At 48.2% G+C, this 23,980-nt stretch overlaps 1 protein-coding gene across 3 annotated transcripts in view; it reads right to left on the bottom strand.

Moving 5' to 3' along the window:
• Positions 1–23,980, bottom strand: part of TRIO (trio Rho guanine nucleotide exchange factor) — a 457,553-nt gene that overhangs the window by 297,297 nt on the left and 136,276 nt on the right. For all 3 annotated transcript variants that reach the window (XM_075062688.1, XM_075062687.1, XM_075062686.1), the window contains exons 4-6: positions 15,442–15,634; positions 14,141–14,653; positions 8,051–8,173 (exon numbers count right to left, since the gene is read on the bottom strand). In XM_075062688.1, the coding sequence (XP_074918789.1) occupies positions 8,051–8,173; positions 14,141–14,653; positions 15,442–15,634 (829 nt within the window). The remainder of the gene's footprint in view (positions 1–8,050; positions 8,174–14,140; positions 14,654–15,441; positions 15,635–23,980) is intronic.

The following is a 23,980-nucleotide window of genomic DNA, read 5'->3' as shown; positions in this document are numbered from 1 at the left end:
AAAATAGATGTTTAAGAAATAGATTTATAATGGGATTTTTTAGTAATTTTTCAGTAGTTTCATTACTGTATATATTTTTGTTAATGGTTATATAAATTTATATAAGAGAAATGGGAGCTGCCTCTTTAAGGATAAGGTGGAGGCATAATGACTGAGCTAATGCAGGGGATCCCAAGGGCCTGACCAGTGCATGTTGCTGCTACAAGATGAGGCTGGCGTGTAGCTGGCACCTAAAGAAAAGGTTTGGATCCCCAGCATGCACAAAGCTCTCTTTAAAAAGCTGAGTCTTGTAATGGAAGCTGCAACAACTGCTGTGCAAGATGTTCCTCATCCTCCCTCCACCCACACACTTGCATAGCTACTTCTGCCACCCCTGCCAGCATCTGCAGCCCATGGGGCACATGGAATGAGAAGACATAGCCATGGAGCACATCTTCCCTCCTTCTCCACATAAGATGGACTGAAGTCTTTGTAAATGATTGATAAACAAATTTTCAGACCCCATGCGCTGAAGAAAAAAAAAAAAATCCTCAGACCCCCCAAAATAATTAAATTGGCTTAAAGACCTAAACAATTTTTTCCACCAAATGCATTTTGGGTTCTTTCTATTTGCCTTCTGTGCTTTTAAGGTTTGTGGTTTTCAAGCTTCTTCATCTCAAACATAAAGAGCTAGAAACTTAATTTTGATCAATCAAAACAGATTGACAATCCTTTGACTCCAGGAGCTGAGGTGTTACAGGCTACCTAGCACTTTAGGAGGAGTCTGACTCAGCTTCACCTATGACAGACCAGCTACTCCCCTCCCCCCTAGCTAATCCTGATCTGCTGGGCATCAGAGAGCCTAGGTCAATTATAAGCCCCCCTGTGTAAGAGCTGGATGATTCCCCCAAAAGCCTGAGAGAGCTCAACTGGAGAGAAGAGCAGCAGGAGAGAGGGTGTTTCCTGTAACTGGCACAGAAGGAAGAGGGTAGCAGGCAGGAGGGGAGTAAGCTACTATGAAAGGGCCTGGACATGTCCAAATCCCAGATAGATGCCTGGAGACAGACTAGGAATAAGGATCCAGCTTGAGGAGAACAACCAGGGGGAAGTACTCCAGGGAGCAAGCCCTGGGGTCAGTGGCTCAGGTAAGAAGAGGGCCTCCAGGGAGAAAGTCTAGAGGGTCAGCATGCTGCAGGAGGGTGGGGGGAGGGTAGCCCCTTCATTTTGTTTTCTTTGGGAAGAATGTTTAAATTAGTTTTCAGTGTCCCACCTGGGGGTGCTGAGATAGGTGAGCATCTGACAGCTTCCCTGAGTGAAGGTAGGCCGGACACATGGGGGCACTGTGAAGATCAACTCTTAGGGCTTCAAGAAGAACACTGAATATCGCTAAATTCAAGTAAGTCTCAGGGCTTGGCTACACTTGCAAGTTGCAGCGCTGGTGAGGGGGTTACAGCGCTGCAACTTACCAGGTGTCCACACTTACAGAGCTCAGCCAGCGCTGCAGCTCCCTGACAGTCTGAGCTGGTGTACACCTGGTCCGCTACGGGTGTGCGATCCAGCGCTGCTGATGCAGTGCTGCTCATCAGTGTGGACACCACCAGCTGGTTATTGGAGGCCCACAGTATTAGGAGGTATCCACAATCCTGTATACACAAACCGGAGGTACTCGCCCGACTATCTATAAAACAACACATGCTCTTTGCTGCAGCAAGCGAGCGAGCCGAGGCTGTTGAAGTCAAGCGTGTTTGCTAGGAGACAACAGCAGGGGGGGGGGGGAGTCCGTCGGAGAGCTGCTTATCTGGTTGAACTTTTTATTAAGAGTGATTGACAGAGGGTGGGGGAAGGCAGAATTTGCAAGGCAGGAGCTGCACAGTGTCTGCTCCAAAATCCACTCTCTCGTCCCCGCTACCCTGTCACACTCACCCACACCCCTCTTTGATATGCAAGGCAGGAGCTGTCACAGTGTCTGCTCAAAATCCACTCTCTCTGTCTCCGCAAGCTCCCTGTCATCTCACACCCCCCCCTCTTTGAAAAGCATGTTGCAGCCATGAACGGCGGGATAAGCTGCCCACAAGCACGGCCACTGCCACAACAGCCTCGCAAAATGCTGCAAATGTGGCCACCCACGCAGGCGGCTGTAGCATCGCGTCAGTGTGGACACACTGCACGCGCGGCCCTACACAGCTGTAAACGAGCCACAGCTGTACTGAACGAGCTGCTGGAGAAAATCGATAAGTGTAGCCATGCTCTCACAAGTTGATAATACTGAGTCAATGCTCTTTAAAGAACCTCTAACACTTGAATGATTCCCAAATGGTCAGAGTAAACAGGCTGGCAATAAGCTGTGCTGCAACTGCTGAAGGCAGAAACAGACATTGAACATGCACAAAAGGGAAGGTCCTCTGGCTGCCTGTCTTGAGATGGTAGGTTTGATCTACAAGTGATTGCAAGCCCCCAGTTCTGTAGGATTCCCTTGATTCATGCTGTGTTTATTCCATATCTCTGGCTGTCCCACTGTGGAATGACAACATGGCTCAACAGCAGAACCTAGAAAAAAACCAGTTTGGAAATGCCTTGTTTCCCATTGCACATTTTTAATGTAAGTAGGGAAAACAGAGCCCACTGTGATCAAATTAGAGATTAATGTTAGCTGATGTACAATGGTTGCATTTTTTCCAAGGTGCTGTGTGTTGGGCCATTTGACAACTAAGTTCAATAGTTTTGTTTTAAAATGGTATTCAGATAGGTACTTTACTTGTGCCAAATACAGTGTGCTGAAGACTAGTTAGTTCTTTTCATCTTTGGAGATGAATCATTTGGAATAGTTTACCCTGCAGTTAGGGGCAACACTAGAGTACAGAAAAAGGGTAATGTATGCACATGTGCTACTTCTTGTATTGCAAGGAAAAAGACTCAGCACTTGTCAAATTTATTCATCTGCAGACTAAACACATGAACTGCAGGTAAAATACCCATAATTACACAGAAGGTTAACTACATAAGATTTAAAATAGCCGCTTGCTTTTTGTTCTTTTATCCACACTTAAAACATGCAACTGGCCCCACTCAGTCTCCTTGTGTATGCTCCTCTCCTCAGCATCTCTCACTGGACCCATAAAGACTCCTATAGGTCGCAGCTTCTTTACTATTGCTGGACCCCGCTTGTGTGCTGGCAGCAAGCTTCCATCTAGCATTTATTCTGATTAATGGAAAACTAAGAAGTACAGCACCAGCTACGCCTGTCCATTTTTCTGGATAAGGCCATTGGCTGAACATATATTATGCCTCATTCAGCAGTGAAGCCATCATCAGATACGGAACTTAGTGATGTTCAAGTTTGTTTTTTCAGGCATTATTTGGGGGGAAAGGGGGAGAAAGTTGTTTGTTTGTTTGTTTAAAGATCCTATTGTCTTGTTGAACCTTCAGCTGATTTGCTCTGAAATTTAACCTTGAAAAAGAATTTTTATGAATCAGATTCTGGACAAAAACATTTACGAGACAAATTTACATTTGCAAGCCCTATTTTCGCCTCAATTTGGGTTTAGATTACTCCTACTGATGACAGAGCCATTAGAACCGAATTCAGCAACAACTTACATCTCCAAAATCTCTTGCATATAGAAAAGCTGTACATACCTAGCAGTTATTTTATCACTTTTCCTTCCCACCCCCCCAACTTTGTCAGGGAGATGCAGGCTGGGTCAACGGAGAGAAAAATCAATTTTTTTAAATGAGAATATTTAAAACAGAATGTATGTAAGCTGCGTATGATTACAGACAATTTTTTTCAAATTGAGACCGTCAATTTACTGCTTACAAAGCATGTGACATTACTGATGACTGCAGTTTTTATAGGGTTCATTAAGATTGTTTGACGCTTTCCATGAAAAGACCCTGTTCTCAGTTGCCTTTAACTTTGCTCAACTTTAATTGTTCAGGTTGAACTTGATGGTATGTTTCACCCACGATGCTCCAGCCATTTCTCAAACTGAGATTAAAGAAAAATATGTTTTGCCCATGTTGAAACAATTCTTTCAGCTGTTTCACTGAAAAGCTCTGTACCTCCATGCTTTGGAGCAAAGGCTCAGGTGACAGGTGACTTGCTAGTGTCTGGAATTGTGCCTACGGCTGTTCCTAGGGTGAGCAGATAGCAAGTGTGAAAAATTGGAAACCCTCGCCCCCACACTTTTTTCGAGGGCTGAGGGAGTACACTTGCATATATAAGACAAGCCCCTAAGTCTGGTCACTAGCTATTCCTATGAAAAAACATCCAAAGTTGGTGCACGTGTAATATTTGAAAAAACAGCAGTTTGCACATGTACTGAATAGGCTTGTGAAGTTTGGCACCTAAATTCACACAAGATTTAATCTGCACTGAATGTGCTCCAGCCCAGGGCTGCCAAAGTCCGGCAGGACTTCTCCTACAGCTGGGAGCAGAAATTGCTGTGACACCAGAACTAACAGTAGGAAGATTCTCTCCTGTGCTTACTGTCAACCCCCACCACTCTGGCACCCAAGCAACAGGGAGGAGGAAACCTGTCCCTAATTCAGAGGGGATGAGAGCCTGTAGGATAGGGATCACTAGTGGGACAGGCTGGACTAGGCTGAGGCAAAATAGCTAACCATTAGAGACGAGTTGCCTACCGAGCTTGGAATAGAACCCAAAATAACTAATAGCCAACATTCCTCTGCTGTAAGCAAATCTCTCTGAAACCCGCTGGCAAAAAAATCCGGTCCCTCTCTAATGTTAGGAAAACCTACGGTTGCTATCAGTTACACCATTAGCTGAAGAGGTCTGCATGGTGGATCTAAATCAGGGATTCTCAAACTTCATTGCACTGTGATCCCTTTCTGACAATAAAAATTATTACATGACTCAGAAGGGGGGACCCAAGCCTGAGCCGCCCGAGCCCCCCCAGGGTTGGGGCTCCCAAATCCAAAGCCCAAGGGCTTCAGCCCCAGGAAGGAGGCCTATAACCTGTGCCCCAATACACTGGGCTGAAACCCTTGGGCTTTGGCTTCAGCCCTGCGTGGTGGGGCTTGGGCTTTGGCCCTGGGCCCCAACAAGTCTAAGCCAGTCCTGGCAACCCCATTAAAACGGGATTGTGACCCACAGTCTGAGACCCGCTGATCTAAATGTTCCAAACCTGCTGATGAATAACATGGGTGTCAATATAATCTCACATGATGGAATTTGCTTTTTTGAAAAGGTAGGAAATTACACACACACACACACACACACACACGACTGTTGAAAGAAAATTAAGGTTGCGAAGTCACACACTCAGAAGTTCAGATATACCAGAATTAAGGTTGCCTGTGCAATTTTAATTTGGCCCCCTTGTGCAGATGCATAAATTGGAGTTATATGGCAGAGGTGACCAAACTGTGGCTCATAAGCCACACTGCATCTCTTTTACAGTTAAAATGTGGCTTGTGGAGCCTCCCTCCCTGTCCCCCCCAACCCCGATTCTCCGCCTATCAGAGGGGGAGAGGTAGTGTGGGGCTTCTGCCCTGGTGTAGGGCAGTGGGGCTAGTTGCTTCTGCTAGAGAAGACTGGTGCCTGCAGGGCTGGGGGGGGGGGCCCACAATTTAAAGGTTGCTCCTCCCCAACACTTGAGTCACCAACCCTCTTACCATCACACACCCTCCTGCAGCTCTCCCAGGTGTTAGCTCTGGGTGGACAGGTAGGCTGCAAACCAGCTTGGGAGCTGCAGAGAGGCCACTGCCTTTAGTTCCCTGGGGAGAGACAGCAGCGAAGCAGCCTGAACCACCGCGCGCACACACACACACACACACCCCCTCTTGCAGCTCTTACAGCTGTTTGCCACTGCTCTCCCAACAGACAGCTCCCAGCTGGCTGGCTCTAAAAGCTGCATGCGGGGGGGGGGGGGGGGGGCGGGGGGGAGGAGGAGGGCAGGCTGAAGCATCATGTGACCGTGCACGGTCAGCAAATCTGGCAAACATCTGGGGTGGCACGTGACTCCATGTGCCCCCTCACACGCCACCTCTGGTTCTGCCCAATGGGGATCGGAGACTCAGGGCTTAAGCCCCGAGCCCCGGCAGGTGCCCCAGCTCTGGAACTTCAGAGAATCAGTACGTTTGGCCACCCCTCTTACAGTCTTTCATTACATGATCACATACTAATTTTTCCACAGGACCCCTGCCTCATTCAGTACACAAAACGGATGATCTCTGAATGAGCAGATATTCAATAATTTGTTTTCTCCTCATTGTTCAAACTGTGTGACTTTTTAATAGCATCACACTTGTTTTTGAAAAAGTTCATCAAGTTTACAATATAAAAGTATACATAGATTTATTTTTTTCTACCCCTTTCCACTTGCCTAGACTTGGAAGTTTACACTGAATAGCTCGTCCTGAACAGGGTGGACTGATTTAAAATCAAAGCAACTTAAATCATTAATTTAAAATGATTTATTAGCAAGCAGGAAACTGATTTAAATCAGTGATTTTAATCTAGTTTTGAATTTGTACTCTGAATTTTCCTAAAGAAAGACTGATTTGTATTGGGTGGTAATAATTAAAACATGTCGACCTGCAGCTAAATATAGCCTTTCCACTAAATCTGGTGGAGGTTTTTTTTTTTTTTTTTTTGCTAACAAGGAAGATATAGTGTGTATCTATATTCATTTGATTAAGCAAGTATTTAACAACTTACATTTATGCAGATTCTCAATTTTTACAATTTTATGATGTCAGAAAACAGTGAATGATTCATTTCTTATTTACTAGATTATTTTGTGTTGAGCTCTATTTGGATGGAAATTTAAATTCAATTAAAATGCACCAAAACAGAATTTTATTTAATTTATCCAATAAAACTATCTTAAGTGCTGAATACACAAGAAAAAAGTTGTGGTTTATCTAAGCATGTTTGGCATTTAAATTATCTATCTATTAAACAAAGCAAGTATCTGTAGTTAGTGAGCCAAATGGATTGTTTCTGGACACCAACGTCCTACCTACATTTTAGAACTACTAGATCTCACCCTCCCATACCTACTTTTTAATCCAGAACTGAAGATGAAAACAAGCTTTCCTGATTTTTCAACTCCCAAGTGGCTTCTTAGCTTTGAATTTTAGTGATTGAACTGAAATCAAGAAAATAGTCCCTGTGTATCTGCAGAAATGGCTACTGATGTCAATAGCTGGTTTAGCACTTTAAACTCTGGTTCCAGGTGCTTAGCCAGTAACTGACACCAGTTCCGTGGTCTGATTTTGTTTAAAACTTGGCAGGCAAGCATGTACTAATTATTTTTTATTCAATTTAAAGTAGTTTAGATTTTAACATAGGTTAATTCCAAGTTAAATTTTAAATAGGTTTATTTTAAAAACAAACCTGCATTTAATTTAAACTTTAAAAAAATCTGTTCTTTTTTTTAAAAACATCCATTTTTGTCCACATTGGAAGATAGTAAGTACCCATTCCATGAGAAAACATCTACTTCAACTTCATTCCGTTATGTCAGAAAGATAAATGATCCCCTTTAACAACTGAGGATTGTGAATACTGAGCTGACAGGCTCTTTCACTGAACAATGAAATTTCTTATAAGCATTCAAGAACAAGTTGGAGTCAATTTATGGGTTTTCATATAACTAATTCTGCCCACATTGTGCATCCATCTAGTATCATTCTTCATTTAAAGCCCTATGTGTTTTCTCTGCAGTTGCTGGCAATTTCTAAAGCAATACTTGAGACTCCACTGCTTGAGTTGCTCAAGAACTATTCATTATCTGTCCGCTGTACTTTCACCAATACTGACATGTGGTCTAATGGACAGGATACTGGGATACTAGGGGCCAGAAGACCTGGATTCTACCATAGGTCTGCCACTGAACTGTGACACTTTGGTAAAGTCACATTGCCTCCATGTCTATTTCCCCTTTCATCCTTTCTTCAGATTCTAAACTCTTTGGAGCACAGACTGTCTCTCACTATGCATTTGCACAGAAACATGGGCCTGACATTCGTCAGAGACTGTAAAGGTTTCCATAAAATCCAACAGCTGTGCAAAATAAACTGTTTTGCAAGTCATGTTTCTTACCATACAGTTCATGGCAAAGTGATTGTGCTGCGTCTGCAGCTCCATAGCATGGGGGTGACTGGTTCCAATCTCTGTGTAACTATTCAGAAACAGACCTTTGTTGTGTGTGATCCAGTCAAACATCTACAAGAAAAACGAGATCACTCATTTACAATGCAATGACAAGCTATAAATGAGGAACATGTGATTTAGCATTTTGTGAGAGAGACACAGACACTACAGTAAGGAAGCCTGAAGTTGCAGTTCATTTTTGCTACTTTGTTAATTTCAGTGTTAACCATCTCACAGTTTTCTCAGACTTTTTTGGGGGCTGAAAGCACTGTGCTAGATCTCAGCCCAAAGATTGTCTTCACCCCATACTCTAGCTGCAGCAAAATCTGCTCCATTAAATTAGGGCTAGAGGAAAAAAATCTTTACTTGAAGTATGAAAATATTTCACAGGTAACGCACAAATAAAGACCACATTATAAAGCATCGACATTTTCATGTTACTAATCTTCTCAATGCTGGCTTGCTAAATTAAAAAAAAAATTAAGACAAGCTATTAAAGGCCTAACTGTATACCTGCTCAAAAATATAATTTTAGTTATGTAATTGCCTGAAGCCTTGCCACATTTTATTTTAAATTACGGCAGTGTAGCTTAAAGCCTATGCAATTATACAAAATCTATATGTTCAAGTATGCTATCACAACTTCCTCCATTTTTGTCTTAAATACAAGTCACAAAATCCCACATTATGACAATGCCAAGGTGTTTAAATTCCACATAAATGCAGGAAATGCAAGTTATACTCCCAACCACCATCTAAGTGAGAACACGGCGCAACTGATGTATCTTGAATTATTGGCTACATTGTTAAGTGTGATTTCAAATACAGCATTCAACATGTAGTATTTCCTTCACCTTTTAATTATCTGTTTTCTGTGTGTGTGGATTAACAGAATTAACATTCACCTAGATTTGTTGCATGCAGTGTATTATATATTTGACACTGGGGAGCTGTTCAGGTTTTTGCCGGTGGAAGGTGAAGCCCTACAGAGAACAAGCAGCACAGCAAAACAGATGCAGAGCTTGATTCCCTGCTGTGATCATCAACTCCTCCATAATTCTAAACTAAAGAGACCACCTGCTCTCTGAGCTGGGTGAAAAGGATTCCTTGATGAAAGAGAACAGCGAGGAACCAAAAGTGCTGCCAAGTTCAAAATATCAGCTTTAATATACGTAGGTTACCAAAGCAACACTAGTAACTTCAGTTCTCCATTAGTCTATGAACTGGGAACACAGAATATATTAAAAGTGGCTGGGCTGAATGTCAGGAGCTAGGAGCAGGAAAAGCCAAGAGTGTGACAGCTTCCGTGTGAGGGCAGTCCAGACATACCTGATCAAAGAGGTTGAAAATTTAGAAGAAAATCTCAGATCTGCGTGACCCACACTTGCAGACTTGATGTTTCTAAGCCTGCCCTTGGGCATCCATACTGCACTGGAAACCTAGACCTTACAACCATGCTGGCACATCCAAACTGCTTTACACAGACCCAAGTCAGAAATTCAGCTTCTCTGAGTGTTTAGCATCATATCCCAGAGTTCCTAGCGCTCTAGCTAGCTGAAGCTACTCTGAGTTTGGTTATGGGAAAATCTGTCTGTGGAAGTTGACAGGAAGTATTTTGCATGGTTTTAGCCCACCAACACATCCAGCCAAGCAATTTTGAGTCCACATGCTCCCAGCAGCCAGTCATCAACATGGATTCTGACTTGGCAGAGAAACTTTTCCATCTCATGCTGCCAGTCCTAGTTCACCAATTAGGCAGAGCATCTGCAAGATGCTGGTGGACATTTCAGTGGCACCTCCTGAGCTGCCAAAGGCACCTCTCAGAAGGGGGTACTGATTGTGCCAACCACGACCCAGCTGATGCTGCTCATGTCTGTTACCTTAGCCACAGATTCCCTCTATGTAGACCAGCACTTCTGGAACAGGGCCACAGCACAGATTGGTAGGATCACATCGTCATACAGACTTGGGGTGACTAGCAAAGCACAGTCCTTCTGCATGAAGAAACAGATGTTCCTGGAGGTATGCAATCAGCATGGCCCATCCTCCAGTGCCAGTAAAACCACACGAGGGCAGCCAGGACAGTCCAGAAGCAGGTCACTATAGCCATCTGGAAGCTAGTACTCCAGCCTGCTACAGATCTATGGCTAACCAGCTTAGAGTTGGTAAATCACTGTGCAAGTTGTTGTGGCAGAGGTTTGAGAGATGATCAGGACTGTAAAGTACTGAAAGGTGGTAGGCACTACAAATGTTACTGCACAATGTCTGGGAGGACAAGGGGAAACCTCTTTAGTAGACTCAGGACACTCCTGGATTTCTGAACTGGTATACACAGCCAGACAGTGCATCTGTCCTAACTGGTGCTGGATCCAGATGTCCCACATAAATTAGGGAGGCATTGTGTGCTCATATACCAGGTTTGCATGATGCCATGCATAAAGGGGGAATAAAGTGTTATTTTAAGTCATGCTCTGTATGGGCAAAAGGCAGCTGTGGGATTTTCTGTAAGTGTGTTGGTAATATGAATTCTGGAAACGTGTTCATAAATGTATGGAGATGTAATACATTTTATGAACATTGGCCAGGTACTTCAATTCAGTTTATGGATTACTCTGAAGTTTGTAAATTTTTACTATGAAATTTACTGAGAATGGGAATGTGATAACCTTTATTAAATGTTTGCCACTTAAGATTACATATAATAAAACTTAAAATCTTGCTACTGTAGCCTTGTGTGGAATTCATTTAATCCATATATTAAGACATCAATATAAGAACCAGAAAAGCAGACCAGCTGCCCTGAAAACATACAACACAATAACCAAGTTCTGTGCCGGAACAGTGAAAGGTGCATGTTACCAAATGACATGGCCAACTATTCCTGTGTGGCCCCTGCTTGACTTTCTGGGGCATTTTATATCCGTAGGCTGCAACTGGACTTGAATGGATGAAGCCAGAGGGTACATCTGCCCATTTCATGTGCTGCTGTCCATTGCCTGTGACGTGATCCAGCCAACTGCTGAACTGCTACACAGTCTGCAGGACACACACTAGTGTAGAGAGAATTCAGGGCAAAAGGCTAAAGCTGGCAGTGACAGTAGAACCTGCAGCGTGGTAGCCATGAGTAAAAGTAATAGCTCAAACTGCTCCTTCTGCTGCACTCCGTCTTCCTCCTTCAACCTGGAGGCGTGCTCCATGAATCTCTCTGCCAATCCCTGCTCGCACTGTGCAGCGTTCTCTCTTTCCACTCTTCTCTCATCCTTAACCTTCTGATATTTCATTGGGCGCTTCTGGAACGCTATCTGTCGATTCATTCTACCTAGAATCTCTCCCACCAGCCCATCTCAGATTTTCAGATTGCCCGCAGAAGGTAGATCCACTCCTAGTGCCGTGTATTTGCCCTGCAGAGGTGGAAGAGTCTCAAAGAGGAATGAGGGGGAGGGAGAGCACATTATTGTCCAGTCATTAAAAATTATATTTTCCACTTTATCAAAGGGAATGCTTTAATTCAAGGTCAAAAGATGTTACTTTTCGTCAGTGGACTGTATTTTATTCACACAAAAAACATTGGCCATTGAAGATCTCCTCCAGAACAGCACTGAAAGACATGGACCAAATTACACATTGCTGTTTTGTTTGGACTCATAATAGCCAGCTTTTTGAGGGATTCAGTTAATAGAACAGTGTGGGCATGGTTAATTTATAAAATGCACTGTATTAGAGGGGAAGAATATGTGAGGTTAATTGTGGGACCCTAATCCATCCTCATAACCGCTTAACTTTCTTCCTCATTTTACTGTATCCAGGGGGGTGCTAAGGGAATGGTGTGGGTTCTGCCATGAACAGAAGCACATCCGAACCCTGGCTGGTATTTATAACAGACATTCCTCCCTTCCGTATATTAACGGACACGGCAGCAGAAGCTTACCAGGCTCCAGCTTCGGCATTTGCTCTGATGCCGATTCTAGAGCGCGCTGCTTCCAAGGCCTGTCCCCAAACAGCTCCTCTGAGTAAGGATCCAGGATACGCTGTATCTATTCCAGTGGCATAGCCTCTTCGGTTACTGGCCTCAGCACCAGGGTCACTTCTTGCCATTCATCCAGCTCTCGTCCAGCAGTGCCTGTGATTGGGGGCGTATAGGGGCACCATCCCCACGTAGCATAGTCATGCACCATTGCGTGTGCTCAAGTGCACACTACAGTTCCCAGTACCCAGATGAATTTCTCATAAAAGAGGCAGAAAGATAGGGAGTTCCCAATAGGTTCTGTTGACATCCTTGACTCTGCAGTACTTGGTCTTCAGACACCAGCCCAAGTGCAGAAGGGTTCCTGGCCTAGTTAGATTAATTTCTGTGTGGACTGAAATGGGTTTGGGCTTAAACCTGATTCAGAGTCTAGGCTTCATGTGCTGTGAATATGTACTCTTAAGGCAGTGGTTCTCAACCCACAGCTGCGGCCTATGTGACATGCTCAGGGCCCATACAGGTAGAGAGAGAACATAATAGCTAGCACAGACAATTTTAGCGTGATCCCTTTAAAACTTGCTGAGCTGCTTAGCACATGTTATCTAATTAATACCCACACCTTTTTTCCTAGTCTAGACAAGAACAACGAAACAACATCAATCACCACAGAGCACGGCTACCCATATAAGTAAATCCCAGAGGTGAACAATCTCAGCTTTATCAACTCGTAACCCACCTATTCCAGTCATTGGGAGATTCTTTTTCTGAGAGACTGAAAAGACAGAACTCTGAGTGATTGGCATAAACCCTACAACCAAAACTTTTAAGCAGGAGTTAACAATATGAATAAGGAGCTTTTCAGTACGACAATAAGAAAAATAAATTGTCAAGTGCCATATTTAGGTGCCTTAAACATTAACTCTTCCTTCATTTGCTCTCTGTACAAAATCAGCATAGCAAGAAATTTGCAGCTTTGTAAGCTTTCAGTCTCTGCAAGAGTAACTGAATTAACAAATTTCTGAGAGATATGGGGCATGATGAATGTGTTTGTTTTTGAGCTAATGTAACCGTAGTTAAGAGTTTTCCAACCACTATGTGCATTTCCCGCCCCCCCAGTTCCTGCATGGCAGAAACAGCTTCTAATTTACCTTTTTTGATAAATTTTCCTTTGGTCACAGATCATAAGTGGCATCTCCAGGAGAAATTATAACCTGAGCATTTTAGAAAATTGGCCAAAACCCACTCTTCAAGTGTTTTGGCAGTCTAATTTCAGCCTCTCTTAGGAAGAAGCTACCATTTTTCTAGAAAGTTTCATGTTCAGGTATACAGTTGTCATCAGTTTCTAGTTATGTCACATCTTCTGATGTAGAACTGCTTTTATGCTTTACCCCTTACCAAACAAACCCTGGTAATACTATGAACACAAATGTGAAGTGAGTGTTCTATCTGTGGCCATTCATTAGGCTTCCCCACAACTAGGGTGTGCACTCTTTTCAAAAGAGATATTATTAACCACTAAAAATGAATCTCAGGAAATCAGCACGTCGGTCTTGCCCAGTAATTAACACAGGACTCTTAAACATGTCAATGTAGGCATCTTTTCCCCCTTCCTGTAGTTCATGAGAGTTTAACTCATTCTCACCACTTACAGACTGAGCAAGTGTCACTTAACAGGAGACTGAGATGATGCATCACTGCATTCATCCCGCTGCAGCAGAGGGACATTACTCTTTAACAGTATGCACATTCATTTTGTGCCAGCAAAAATACCATTCTAACAAACTTACTGCAACTGAAGTGTCTGTGTATCACTCAAAATCCCTGTCAGTTAATCAAGTTCATTGCAACACCAGTTATCCACATTAGAAACTGAGTTCAGAAAATACTAAAAGCCGCTTTGAATACAACAGTCCCTGCTACCTCAATGGAAAGTTGTACTTAGTAGTTCTTCGAGAATATTTTGCAGTTTTCACTGGTACTTTTTTTTTTTTTTTTTTAAATCAGACAAGACCAGCCTTAGTACCTTGCAGATGATGATGCAAGTTTGTTTCCCCTCTACCCCACAGCCCTTTTACCTTTTCAGCATCCTGCTCAAACAGCCTGAGCTGAAAACATTGGTCCAGTTTCAACTTCCGCACATGCCACATCTGATGCAGATGCTGCCGAGTTGAGTGCAGCCGGTCCAACATGGTGGATACTTTGGGTAAAAGGTTTTGCAAGTCTGCGTTCCCTGACCCAGAGTTCTTTTTGGGGAAACTTTCACTGCTCTGTATCCGCTGGAGCAGCTTTTGTCCTTCCAAGTCAAGTTCCTCAATAGGGGCCTTAATGACTTTCTTCTTCAATTGTGAATGCTCCTCAATCATATTTCGAGCACCCTCCAAGTCCTGAGGCAATTCCTTTTTAGCTAGTATATCCTGCAGTTCCTCCAGTCTGGACAGCATGTGGGTTGCACTGCTAATGTAGTCCTCAAAGGCAACTCTGATTTCGATCCACTCCTCATGGTTATACTCCAAACAGCCATCAAATTCTGGAGTTAGTTGAGAGGGGTCAACTACTTTGGTAAGGCCTTCCAGAGATACCATGTTAGTCTAAAAACACAATGAAGAATATTGCAATCACAAATCTGATGCATTTGGAAAATATGGTGAAAATACAGTTCAGAGCATCTAGTTAGTATTTTCTGTGCTTATATTTTGAACTTTAAAAACAACCAAGGCAACACACAATGCTTTATTTACTAAGCACATGTGGCCTTAGACACCACAAATCTAGGCAGCAGAGCCTCTTGCTTTCTATATATTTCCATTTCAAGGGGAGCACTTAAGTCAGCTTTGGAAATCCTACCCCCTGGGAGGCAAGATACTAAATCCTGCAGAAATCCAGTCTCTTGTTCACAATGGGTTTTTATAGCTAACTTTTGTTTTTAAGTAGTATCATTTAAAAATGTCTCATGTTTACATTTATCATCTCATCATCCTTCGTGAGAAACAGCTACACTCCTTTCGGCGACTCTTTTGGTTAAAGTTTTGAAGTACCCATTACAGAGTGGGAGGACAAGACCACAGGCTGGGTGGCGGCTTTCCTTCGCATGTCATACTGGTATTAACACAGTTACCACTACCTTGGCTAAGTGGAAAAATCTCTTCCCTTCATAGGAAGAGGCCAATATCTTTTTCATGAATTTAACACAGAGATTCCTTTAACATGAGACTAAAAATAGACCCACACTTCTTGCAGTCCTGCAGCTTGATTTAGCTCTCCATCGATCCAAACGCCAAGGTTCAGCTCAACTATTTGTAATAAAAACCTGAGCTAGTTGAACCAAAACTCCCCATGGACTAAGCAGTAAGTCTACATTTGTCTATCTTGCTATTACCTCAAATTCAAACTTAGAGCTGCCGAAGTTAGTCCTCTGTTTTTGCCAGAAGTTGTCTGGCTTGATTATCAGTGCAACGTGAATACAACAGGGAAAGGATTCCTGTAAAATCTTCAGCAGAGGCTTAATAGAGTCCCATTTAGATCCACGCATGTCTACAATCACTGTGAATCCTCGTTTACAAACTTCTTCACTGGGGGGAGAAAAAAATAAAATAAAATATTAATATTCACTATTACAAGTTAAAGGCCAAATTAGGCTTCTCTTGTTCTATTATAACTCTTGGTAATTCAGTTACCTGTGTAACAGCCGCAGGATATGGCCTAAATGCTTACAATCAGACATACTAACCAGGTCTAGAACTACACCCTGGTAAAGGAAGCACAAAATTGGTCTTAGTCAAGATTAATATTTCATTTCCAAGCTCTCTACGTACTTATCATTTTTCAGCCCTGTTGTGAATCAGCAGAGCAGCAACCATATTTACAAGTTATTTTTCAATGCTGTAGGAGTATCATTCACTTTGTATACCTATATTTTATTCTCTTACACTGTACCCCATGGAAGGATACATAGTCCACTTTAGCAGCAAAATGCATTAATACCTGATTTTTTTTTTATCCCTTGTGCACATCAATGACATACCTCTTCGTGTCTGGAGAGTGGGGGTATTCTAGTACCCAACTTTGCTATGCAAATTAAGTGAACGAGTCTCAAACAAAAATGCATGAAGACAGCTAAATAGGTATCTATGAAAGATGTGTCCAGTGTGTGACAAAAGTTCCTCCTCTACCTTGGTGGGTCCTGTGCTTATTGGCGGATTTGCTCACCTCACAGATTCACCATATGGGTAAGGGAACAGTCTAGAGACCTGCCCCTCTGGTAGAAGCCACAGTTCAGGTCAGTTCCTCCTGTGTTTGATCAGGAGTTGGGAGGTTTGGGGGGAACCCGGGCCCACCCTCTACTCCAAGTTCCAGCCCAGGGTCTGGTGGATTACAACTGTCTAGCGTGCCTCCTGGTACAGCTGCATGACAGCTACAACTCCCTGGGCTACTTCTCTATGGCCTCCTCCCAACACCTTCTTTGTCCTCATCACCTGATCTTCCTCCTGATGTCTGATAACGCTTGTATTTCTCAGTCCTCCAGCAGTATAACTACTCACTCTCAGCTCCTCATCCCTCTTGCTCCCAGCTCCTCGCAGGCACACTACAAACTGAAGTGAGCTCCTTTTTAACTCAGGTACCCTGATTAGCCAGCCTGTCCTAATTGATTCTAGCAGCTTCTTCTTAATTGGCTCCAGGTGTATTAATTAGCCTGCCTGCCTTAATTGGTTGCAGCAAGTTCCTGCTTCTTCTGGAACTGCCCATTACCTTACACAGGGAAAAGGGATCTACTTAATCTGGGACTAATAGATCGCTCCCTTCTAACACTCTCCTGCTGCCCTCTGGCCTGAAAGGTGGCAGAAGGCAGGGGCAGGGGAGCCCTGCTACTGGGCCCTTACCATTACTGCTCCAGCTACTCCCCTGGCTGGGCCAGACACCACCACCTGTCCCCTTCTCTGCTACCCAGTTGCTGGCTGACTGCTGAACCTCCCGTTGCCCCTGTTGCTCCAGATACAGCCCCGGGGGGGCTGATGGCCCACTCCTCAGAAGAGGGGAGTGAGGGACCCCAGCCAAGCCATTGCTGCTGTGGTCATTACCACCATCTGAGCGGGGTTCCTCCTGCCTGGCCACCAGACCACCACCTGGAGCTGCTGCGTTTGCTGCTGGGGAGTTGCTAGAGCCCCAAGAAGAGGACCACCTGTTGCTGGGGGAGCACACAAAGACTCTGAAGACCATCATGGAGGGGGCACTTAAGGACTGAGTAATTTTCAAACTGTGCTCTTGTAGTTGGGGTCTGGATTGTGTTTGTGGGGACATGGGGGTGTGACATGGAGGCTGCCCCCTGGTCCCCCTTCGCCCCCTCTACCACGCCCACTGGCTGCTTACTATCTGCCTCCAGCTCCTGCCTCTGGGACTGAGCTGCTTGCCTAGTTTGCCATGCCCATTTCCACCATTTGGGCCTGCAGCAACAGCCAGCCCAAATATTGACTTTAAGGGCAAGCGCTCATGGGCGCACCCCCCCCCTTGGACTGATCCCCTCCCCTTCGCAACAGGCCCCCAGCTTTACCCCTTGCTGCCTACCCTATTTGCCCCTGCAGGCTTTGCCCCTCCCCAGCCTCAGCTTCAGTTCATTTGTTTGCCCCGCCCGCTTCCCACTACAGCAGAGGTCAGCAACCTTTCAGAAGTGCTGTATCTTCATTTATTCACTCTAATTTAAGGTTTCGTGTGCCAGTCATACTTTTGAACATTTTTAGAAGGTCTCTTTCTATAAGTCTATAATATATAACTAAACTATTGTATGTAAAGTAAATAAGGTTTTTAAAATGTTTAAGAAGCTTCATTTAAAATTAAATTAAAATGCAGAGCACCCCAGAGGGGTGACCAGGACCAGGCAGTGTAAGTGCCACTGAAAATGAGCTCACCTGCTGCCTTCAGCACACCTGTCATAGGTTCCCTACCCCAATCTACAACTTTGTTTGCCCCACCCCTGCCCTAAAGCCAGCCCCTGGGTCTCCCTATCCTGCCTCCAACCTGTTCGTTCCCCCCGACCTCCTGTGACCATGCTCCCTCCCATGCGCTTGTGCCCCTCCCCATTTGAGTCTGACTCCTGTATCACTGCAGCCGCTCCCCCATGTTGTTAAATCCCCCGATCCCTTAGTGCAGCTACAGGAGCCAGAATTCCAATCAGAGTCAGTAACTGATGCCCCACCCCAAGTCCCTGATAGCCCACCCACCCCTTTAGCCCTCCTCTTCTGGCATCCTCCTCCCCTGCCTGCAGCCTAGCAGAGAGAAGTGGTGGCCATCTATCCCTGCCCTCCTTCACAGTTTGTCTCCCCCCACCCCCTGCTCTCACTATGGTGGGGGACACAGTGGGAGAGACCCCTTGAGCAGACGCCCCTGCCCCCCCTCCACCTGTCCCCCCATCTCAGGGGCGGCTCCAGGAACCAGCAAGCCAAGCACGTGCCTGGGGCGGCAAGCTGCAGGGGGGCGCTCTGCCAGCTGCCGCGAGGGCAGCAGGCAGGTTGCCTTCGGCGACCTGCGGAGGGTCCGCTGGTCCTGCGGCTTCAGCGGACGTCCCACAGGCTGCCGTTGAATCCACGGGACCAGGGACCTCCAGCAGGCAAGCCGCCGAAGGCAACCTTCCTGCTGTGCTTGGGGCAGCAAAATACCTAGAGGTGCCCCTGCCCCATCTACCCTTCAGGCCTCCACCTCACCCACTCCTGCTGAAGCACCTGTTACCACCCCCGGTGGGGCACCGTCAGACAACAGGATGACCTCCGCTGCTGCCATGTCCCTTGCCCCCTCTGATTCTGGGGGAGCTCCCCCAGCCAGCGAGAAGGGCCAGGGCAAAAAGAAGGGTAAGGGCCCCACCAAAAAGACCAGGCCTTCTATGGCAGAGGCTGCCCCAGCTGCCGCGGCCCTGCCACCAGCCACAGCGTTCCTCCCCGTTGCTCCCTCCACCAGCTCTGCAGGTGCCCTGGCCCCCAGGGGGTACACTCAGGTGGGGGTGGCCCCCATGCCTGGCGCTATGTCATCTCTCCCGACCACCACCTCTGCTACCATCTACAGTGGTCGGGGCCCCTTCCCCACCTTGACCAGAAAGCACATCATCTGTTGCCTCCTGGGGCCCATTTCGTCCCAAGTGGAGACCTCTGTGGGGCATTGGCAAGGGTGGTGGGGCCCACAGCCATCATGACAGCCTCCAAAATGTACAGAAAGGTCATCATCTTCCTAGCACCGAAGGCCGCCGCCCAGGCAGCAGCAGAGAAGAGCCGGGACGGAGTGTTCATCTCCCTGGAGCTGCTACAGGACCTGAGTGTCCGCATACTCCTGACCTCTGTCCCTCCTTTCCTTCCCAATGCCACCCTGCTGCCTGTCCATTCTACCCTGGGGAAACCCATCTCCATCATCAGCCCTCTCCCACTGGCCTGCAAAGACCCCGCCCTCCACCATGTCCTGTCATTCCGCCGGCAGGTGCAGCTTCAACTGTTGCCAGCAGTGCATGAAGGAGAGGCGCTCGAGGGGTCCTTCCTGGTCCCCTAGCAGGGGGCCCACTACCGGGTGCATTATTCTACAGGGGAGGCCTGGTGCTATGTTTGCCAGGCGATAGGACATGTCCAGAGGGACTGCCTCTTGGCCCAGCAAGGAGGAGCATACGGGATCCCCAAGCCCCGGCAGGGCACTGGCCCCATCATCGCCGGCCCCCCTGGCTATCTGGCACCAGAGCCGCCCTTCCTCCTTCTCAGCCCACCACTGCTCCCACTCAGGCCCAAGGGGTACCTCCCCGAGCATGCCCAGACTAGCAGGAGAGCTCTGCCTCCGCTGCTTGCGGACTGGTGGGACCAGTGGAGGAGGGTGCGGCAGGATACCGCTAGGCATGGGAAAGGGCCCACCCCAGGGGAATCTTCCATCCCTCGTGCCACCCTACCGCTACCTCCCCTAGTCATTGCCCTGCCCCCCAACCCAACCCCTGCTAGCCAGTCCCCTGATGATGCCATGGAGGGCTGGGCCCTAGTGCAGGGGAAGTGGAAGGCTCGAGCTCCGCTCCTTTTCACTGATGCGGAGGCCCCCGGAAGACCGGGAAGGGGGGCACCGATACCGAGCCTTCTGCTTTGCCCATGGATGTGTTCCATCCACCAGTGCCAGCTGGGGAAGACGTGGCAGCATCGGAGGGTGTCACGCCCCTCCTCTGGAGTCCTTTCCTACGGAAGCCCCCAATGGAGCCCCTCTTGCCCCCTTACCATCTTAAGCCCCTGCGAACCCCGAGGCAGGCATCACTTTGGGTGCTTGTGGAAAGAAGTGGGAAAGGCGATCCCCCTTCCATCTGCGAAGAGATTGAGGCTCTGGGTCTGACCCTGGGCACCCGGGGGGAGGGCGACCCTCTGCCAGCGGGCCTCAATCAGGGCAACCTCACCCTGGCTCCCCTTTCCCCATATTCCCTCCCGCAAACTGCTATTTACACTGCCGCCTTCGAGGAGCCCCTGGACTCTTCCACCAACCCAGCCACAGATGGCACCCCACCAGCAGCCGCCAAGCCTCTTGAGGTGATGGCCAGTACCATGCGGCCGGGATCTGAGTCACCTGGGGAATCCCTCGTAGTTGCGGGGCAGCCAACCTCCTTCCCGGGTGGGGGCCCCCATCACTGATTTTCCACCTACGGATGCCATGACCACAGCACCTACCTTAGAGCATGAGCCTGGCATCACCGAGGTTCCCCTTCCCACCCCACAGACCCCAAGCCCAACAGCGGGGTACCACCCCCCAGTGGCCCAGCAACTTCGGCCCCCAGTCCCATTATTGCCCCTTTCCCTGTCCTTATTCATGACCCCTGCCCTGCCCTCTCCAACTCCCACAATATTATTGCCGCCCCTGGGGCTGTCTCCTTCCCCTTCCCAGAGAGTGAACCCCAGGGAGCGGCCTTTGTGTTTCCCTGTCCCGACCCACTAGGGGCTGCTATCTTCCCACCGCCGCCCCCACTGAACCGGGGATCGAGGCGGGGCATGTGGCGGCGGCCCATTGGGCGCCACGTCAGGGATCTGCCCCCTGCCTGTCCGTCTCGGTGGGCCACGGGGCTTTGACAGAGGCCCCACTGGGGGAAAGCCAAAAGATCAGCAACTCCATTCCCCAATACACTGAGAGAGGAGCGGTGGGAGTTTTTAGAAGATGTCCGTGGCTCCTGCAACAAGGTACAGCTTTCACTCCAGCGATGGAGGAGATTTTCATCAGATCCTCCAGGCCGCAAGGGCCCTCATGGGGGAGTGTAAAAGGACTGGGAAGCAAGCTGCTGCAGCCTACCTGCGGGTCCACGGTTTCCGTGACTCCTTGCTCACTTACAGGGTGAGTCATGGTTTGCTGCGTAGCCCAATGGAGGCCGTGAGCATCCCTGCTGGCGAGGATCCCCCCCAGCCCTCCTCATGGCACCGGTCATCTTCGCTACATTGAACACCCAGGGCTGTAGGGTGGGTCTCCGCAGGTGCAAGGTGCTCTCCTTCCTTCCGGGGATGGGGGGTACTCTATGATTTTCCTGCAGGAGACCCATATGGATCCAGCCACCGAAGCTAGCTGGCAGCTGGAGTGGGGGGACAGGGTCTATTTTAGCCACCTCACAGTTCATACGGTTGGAGTGGCGACCCTGTTCTCTCCCGACCTACGGCCCGCGGTGCTAGGGGTTGCCGAGGATGTGCCGGGTCGCCTGCTGCACCTCCAGGTCCCCATGGAGGGGCTCATGGTCAACCTCGTTAACGTCTATGCCCCGACATCAGACTGGAGCGGCTGCATTTCTATAAGCAGGCATCCGCCTTCCTCGGCTCCTTGGATCCTCATGAGTGCCTGATCCTGGGCAGGGACTTTAAACACCACACTCGAGGAGCAGGACTGCTTGGGGACCAAGCAGTGCCTGGCCGCCGCGGACACTCTCTGGGAGATCGTCAAACATCACTCCCTGGTGGACATCTGACACGACCACCACCCGGACGACGTCTCGACGTTCACTTTCGTCCAGGTGAAAGCCCATCAGTCGTGCCACTCCCAGTTCAACCGCATATACTTGTCATGTTTCCACCTTTCACGGGCCCACTCCAGCGTTCAGCCAGCTCCATTTTCAGATCACCATCTTGCCATCATGACGGCCTCCCTCTGAGCGGAGAGGCCAGGGCCGACCTATTGGCATTTTAACAACAGCTTGTTGGAGGATGTGGGCTTCATGGCATCCTTCTAGGAGTTCTGGCTGGACTGACGAGGGCAGAGGCGCACCTTTCCCTCGGCGTGGCAGAGGTGGGACCTGGGGAAGGTGCACACCCGGCTCTTCTGCCGCGACTACACCTGGGGCGCCAGCCGACAGAGGAATGCAGCGATAGAGCAGTTGGAACAGGAGGTCTTAGAGTTAGAGAGGCATCTGGCCGTCAGCCCCGAGGATCCATCCCTCTGCAGAGTGTGCCGGGAGAAGTGGGAGGAGCTCCAGGCCCTCGACAACCATTGGGCCCGGAGTGCCTTTGTTCAATCCCGCATCCGCCTCCTTCGGGAGATGGATCGTGGCTCCCGCTTCTTCTACGCCCTGGAGAAAAGGAGGAAGGCCAAGAAGCACGTCACCTGCCTTCTGGCGGAGGACGGCACCCCCCTCACGGATCCGGCGGAGATGTGTGGGAGGGCCAGGGTCTTTTATGCACATCTTTTCTCCCTGGACTTGACCGATCCTATCGCTTAGAGTGGTCTGGAACGGACTCTCGACGGTCAGTGTGGATGACCTAAACCGGCTAGAGTTGCCCCTCACTCTAGCTGAGTTCTCGGAAGCCCTCCGCCACATGCCCACCAACAAATCTCCAGGCATGGACGGGCTGACTGTGGAGTTCTGCTGCATGTTCTGGGACGTCCTTGGCCCAGACCTAGTCACCGTCTGGGCCAAATCCTCTCACAGGGGAGTCCTCCCTCTCTTGTGCAGGCAAGCCATGCTTGCCTTATTGACAAAGAAGGGGGACCTCTGCGACTTACGGAATTGGCGTCCTCTCTCGCTTCTCAGCACAGACTAGAAAATCGTAGCCAAGGCCATCTTACTGCGGCTGGGGTCCGTGCTGGCGGACGTGGTCCACCCAGACCAGATCTACCCTATCCCGGGCCACGCCATATTTGATAACCTGTATCTGGTCCAGGGTCCTCTTGGAGCTCGGGTGTAGGGATGGTCTGTCATTCGCCCTCCTGTCCCTGGATCAGGAGAAGGCATTCGACAGGATGGACCACAGGTATCTCCTGGGCACTCTGTGGGTGTTTGGCTTCGGACCCCAGTTTGTGGGTTTTCTCCAGGTGCTGTACGCTTCTGCAGAGTGTCTGGTCAGGCTCAACTGGACCCTGACCAAGCCGGTCAGCTTCGGGCAGGGAGTACAGCAGAGGTGCCCCCTCTTGGGCCAGCTATGAACTCGGGTAATCGAGCCCTTCCTCTGCCTCCTCCGCAGGAGGTTGACGGGGCTGGTGCTGCGAGAGCCGGAGCTGTGGCTGGTCCTGTCAGCATATGCCAAGAACATGCTCCTCATGGTCCAGGATCTGGGTGACTTGGGGTGGGTGGAGGCTTGCCAGCCCGTTTACTCGGCAGCCTCCTCCACCCGGGTCAACTGGTCAAGAGCTCTGGCCTGGTGGTCAGAGACTGGTGGCAGGCGAGCTCCCTCCCACCCACCCACGCATCAGGCCATCCTGTGGAGCACAGGTCCTCTGCTCTATCTTGGCGTTTATCTGTCCGCCACGCATCTGTCTCTGCTGGAAAACTGGTCTGGTTTAACACGCAGGGCGATGGAGCGGCTCCGGAAATGGACAGGACTACTCTGGTGCCTCTCATAGACTCATAGGTCAGAAGGGACCAATATGATCATCTAGTCTGACCTCCTGCACAAGGCAGGCCACAAAACCCTACCCATACACATTTATAACAACCCCTAACCATGACTGAGCTA

The sequence above is a fragment of the Chelonoidis abingdonii genome, chromosome 2 (genome assembly GCF_003597395.2).
Source record: "Chelonoidis abingdonii isolate Lonesome George chromosome 2, CheloAbing_2.0, whole genome shotgun sequence".
Classification (NCBI taxonomy): domain Eukaryota; kingdom Metazoa; phylum Chordata; order Testudines; family Testudinidae; genus Chelonoidis; species Chelonoidis abingdonii.
The sequence above is the reverse complement of the archived record's forward strand: the minus strand, read 5'-3'. Positions and strand labels throughout refer to the sequence as shown.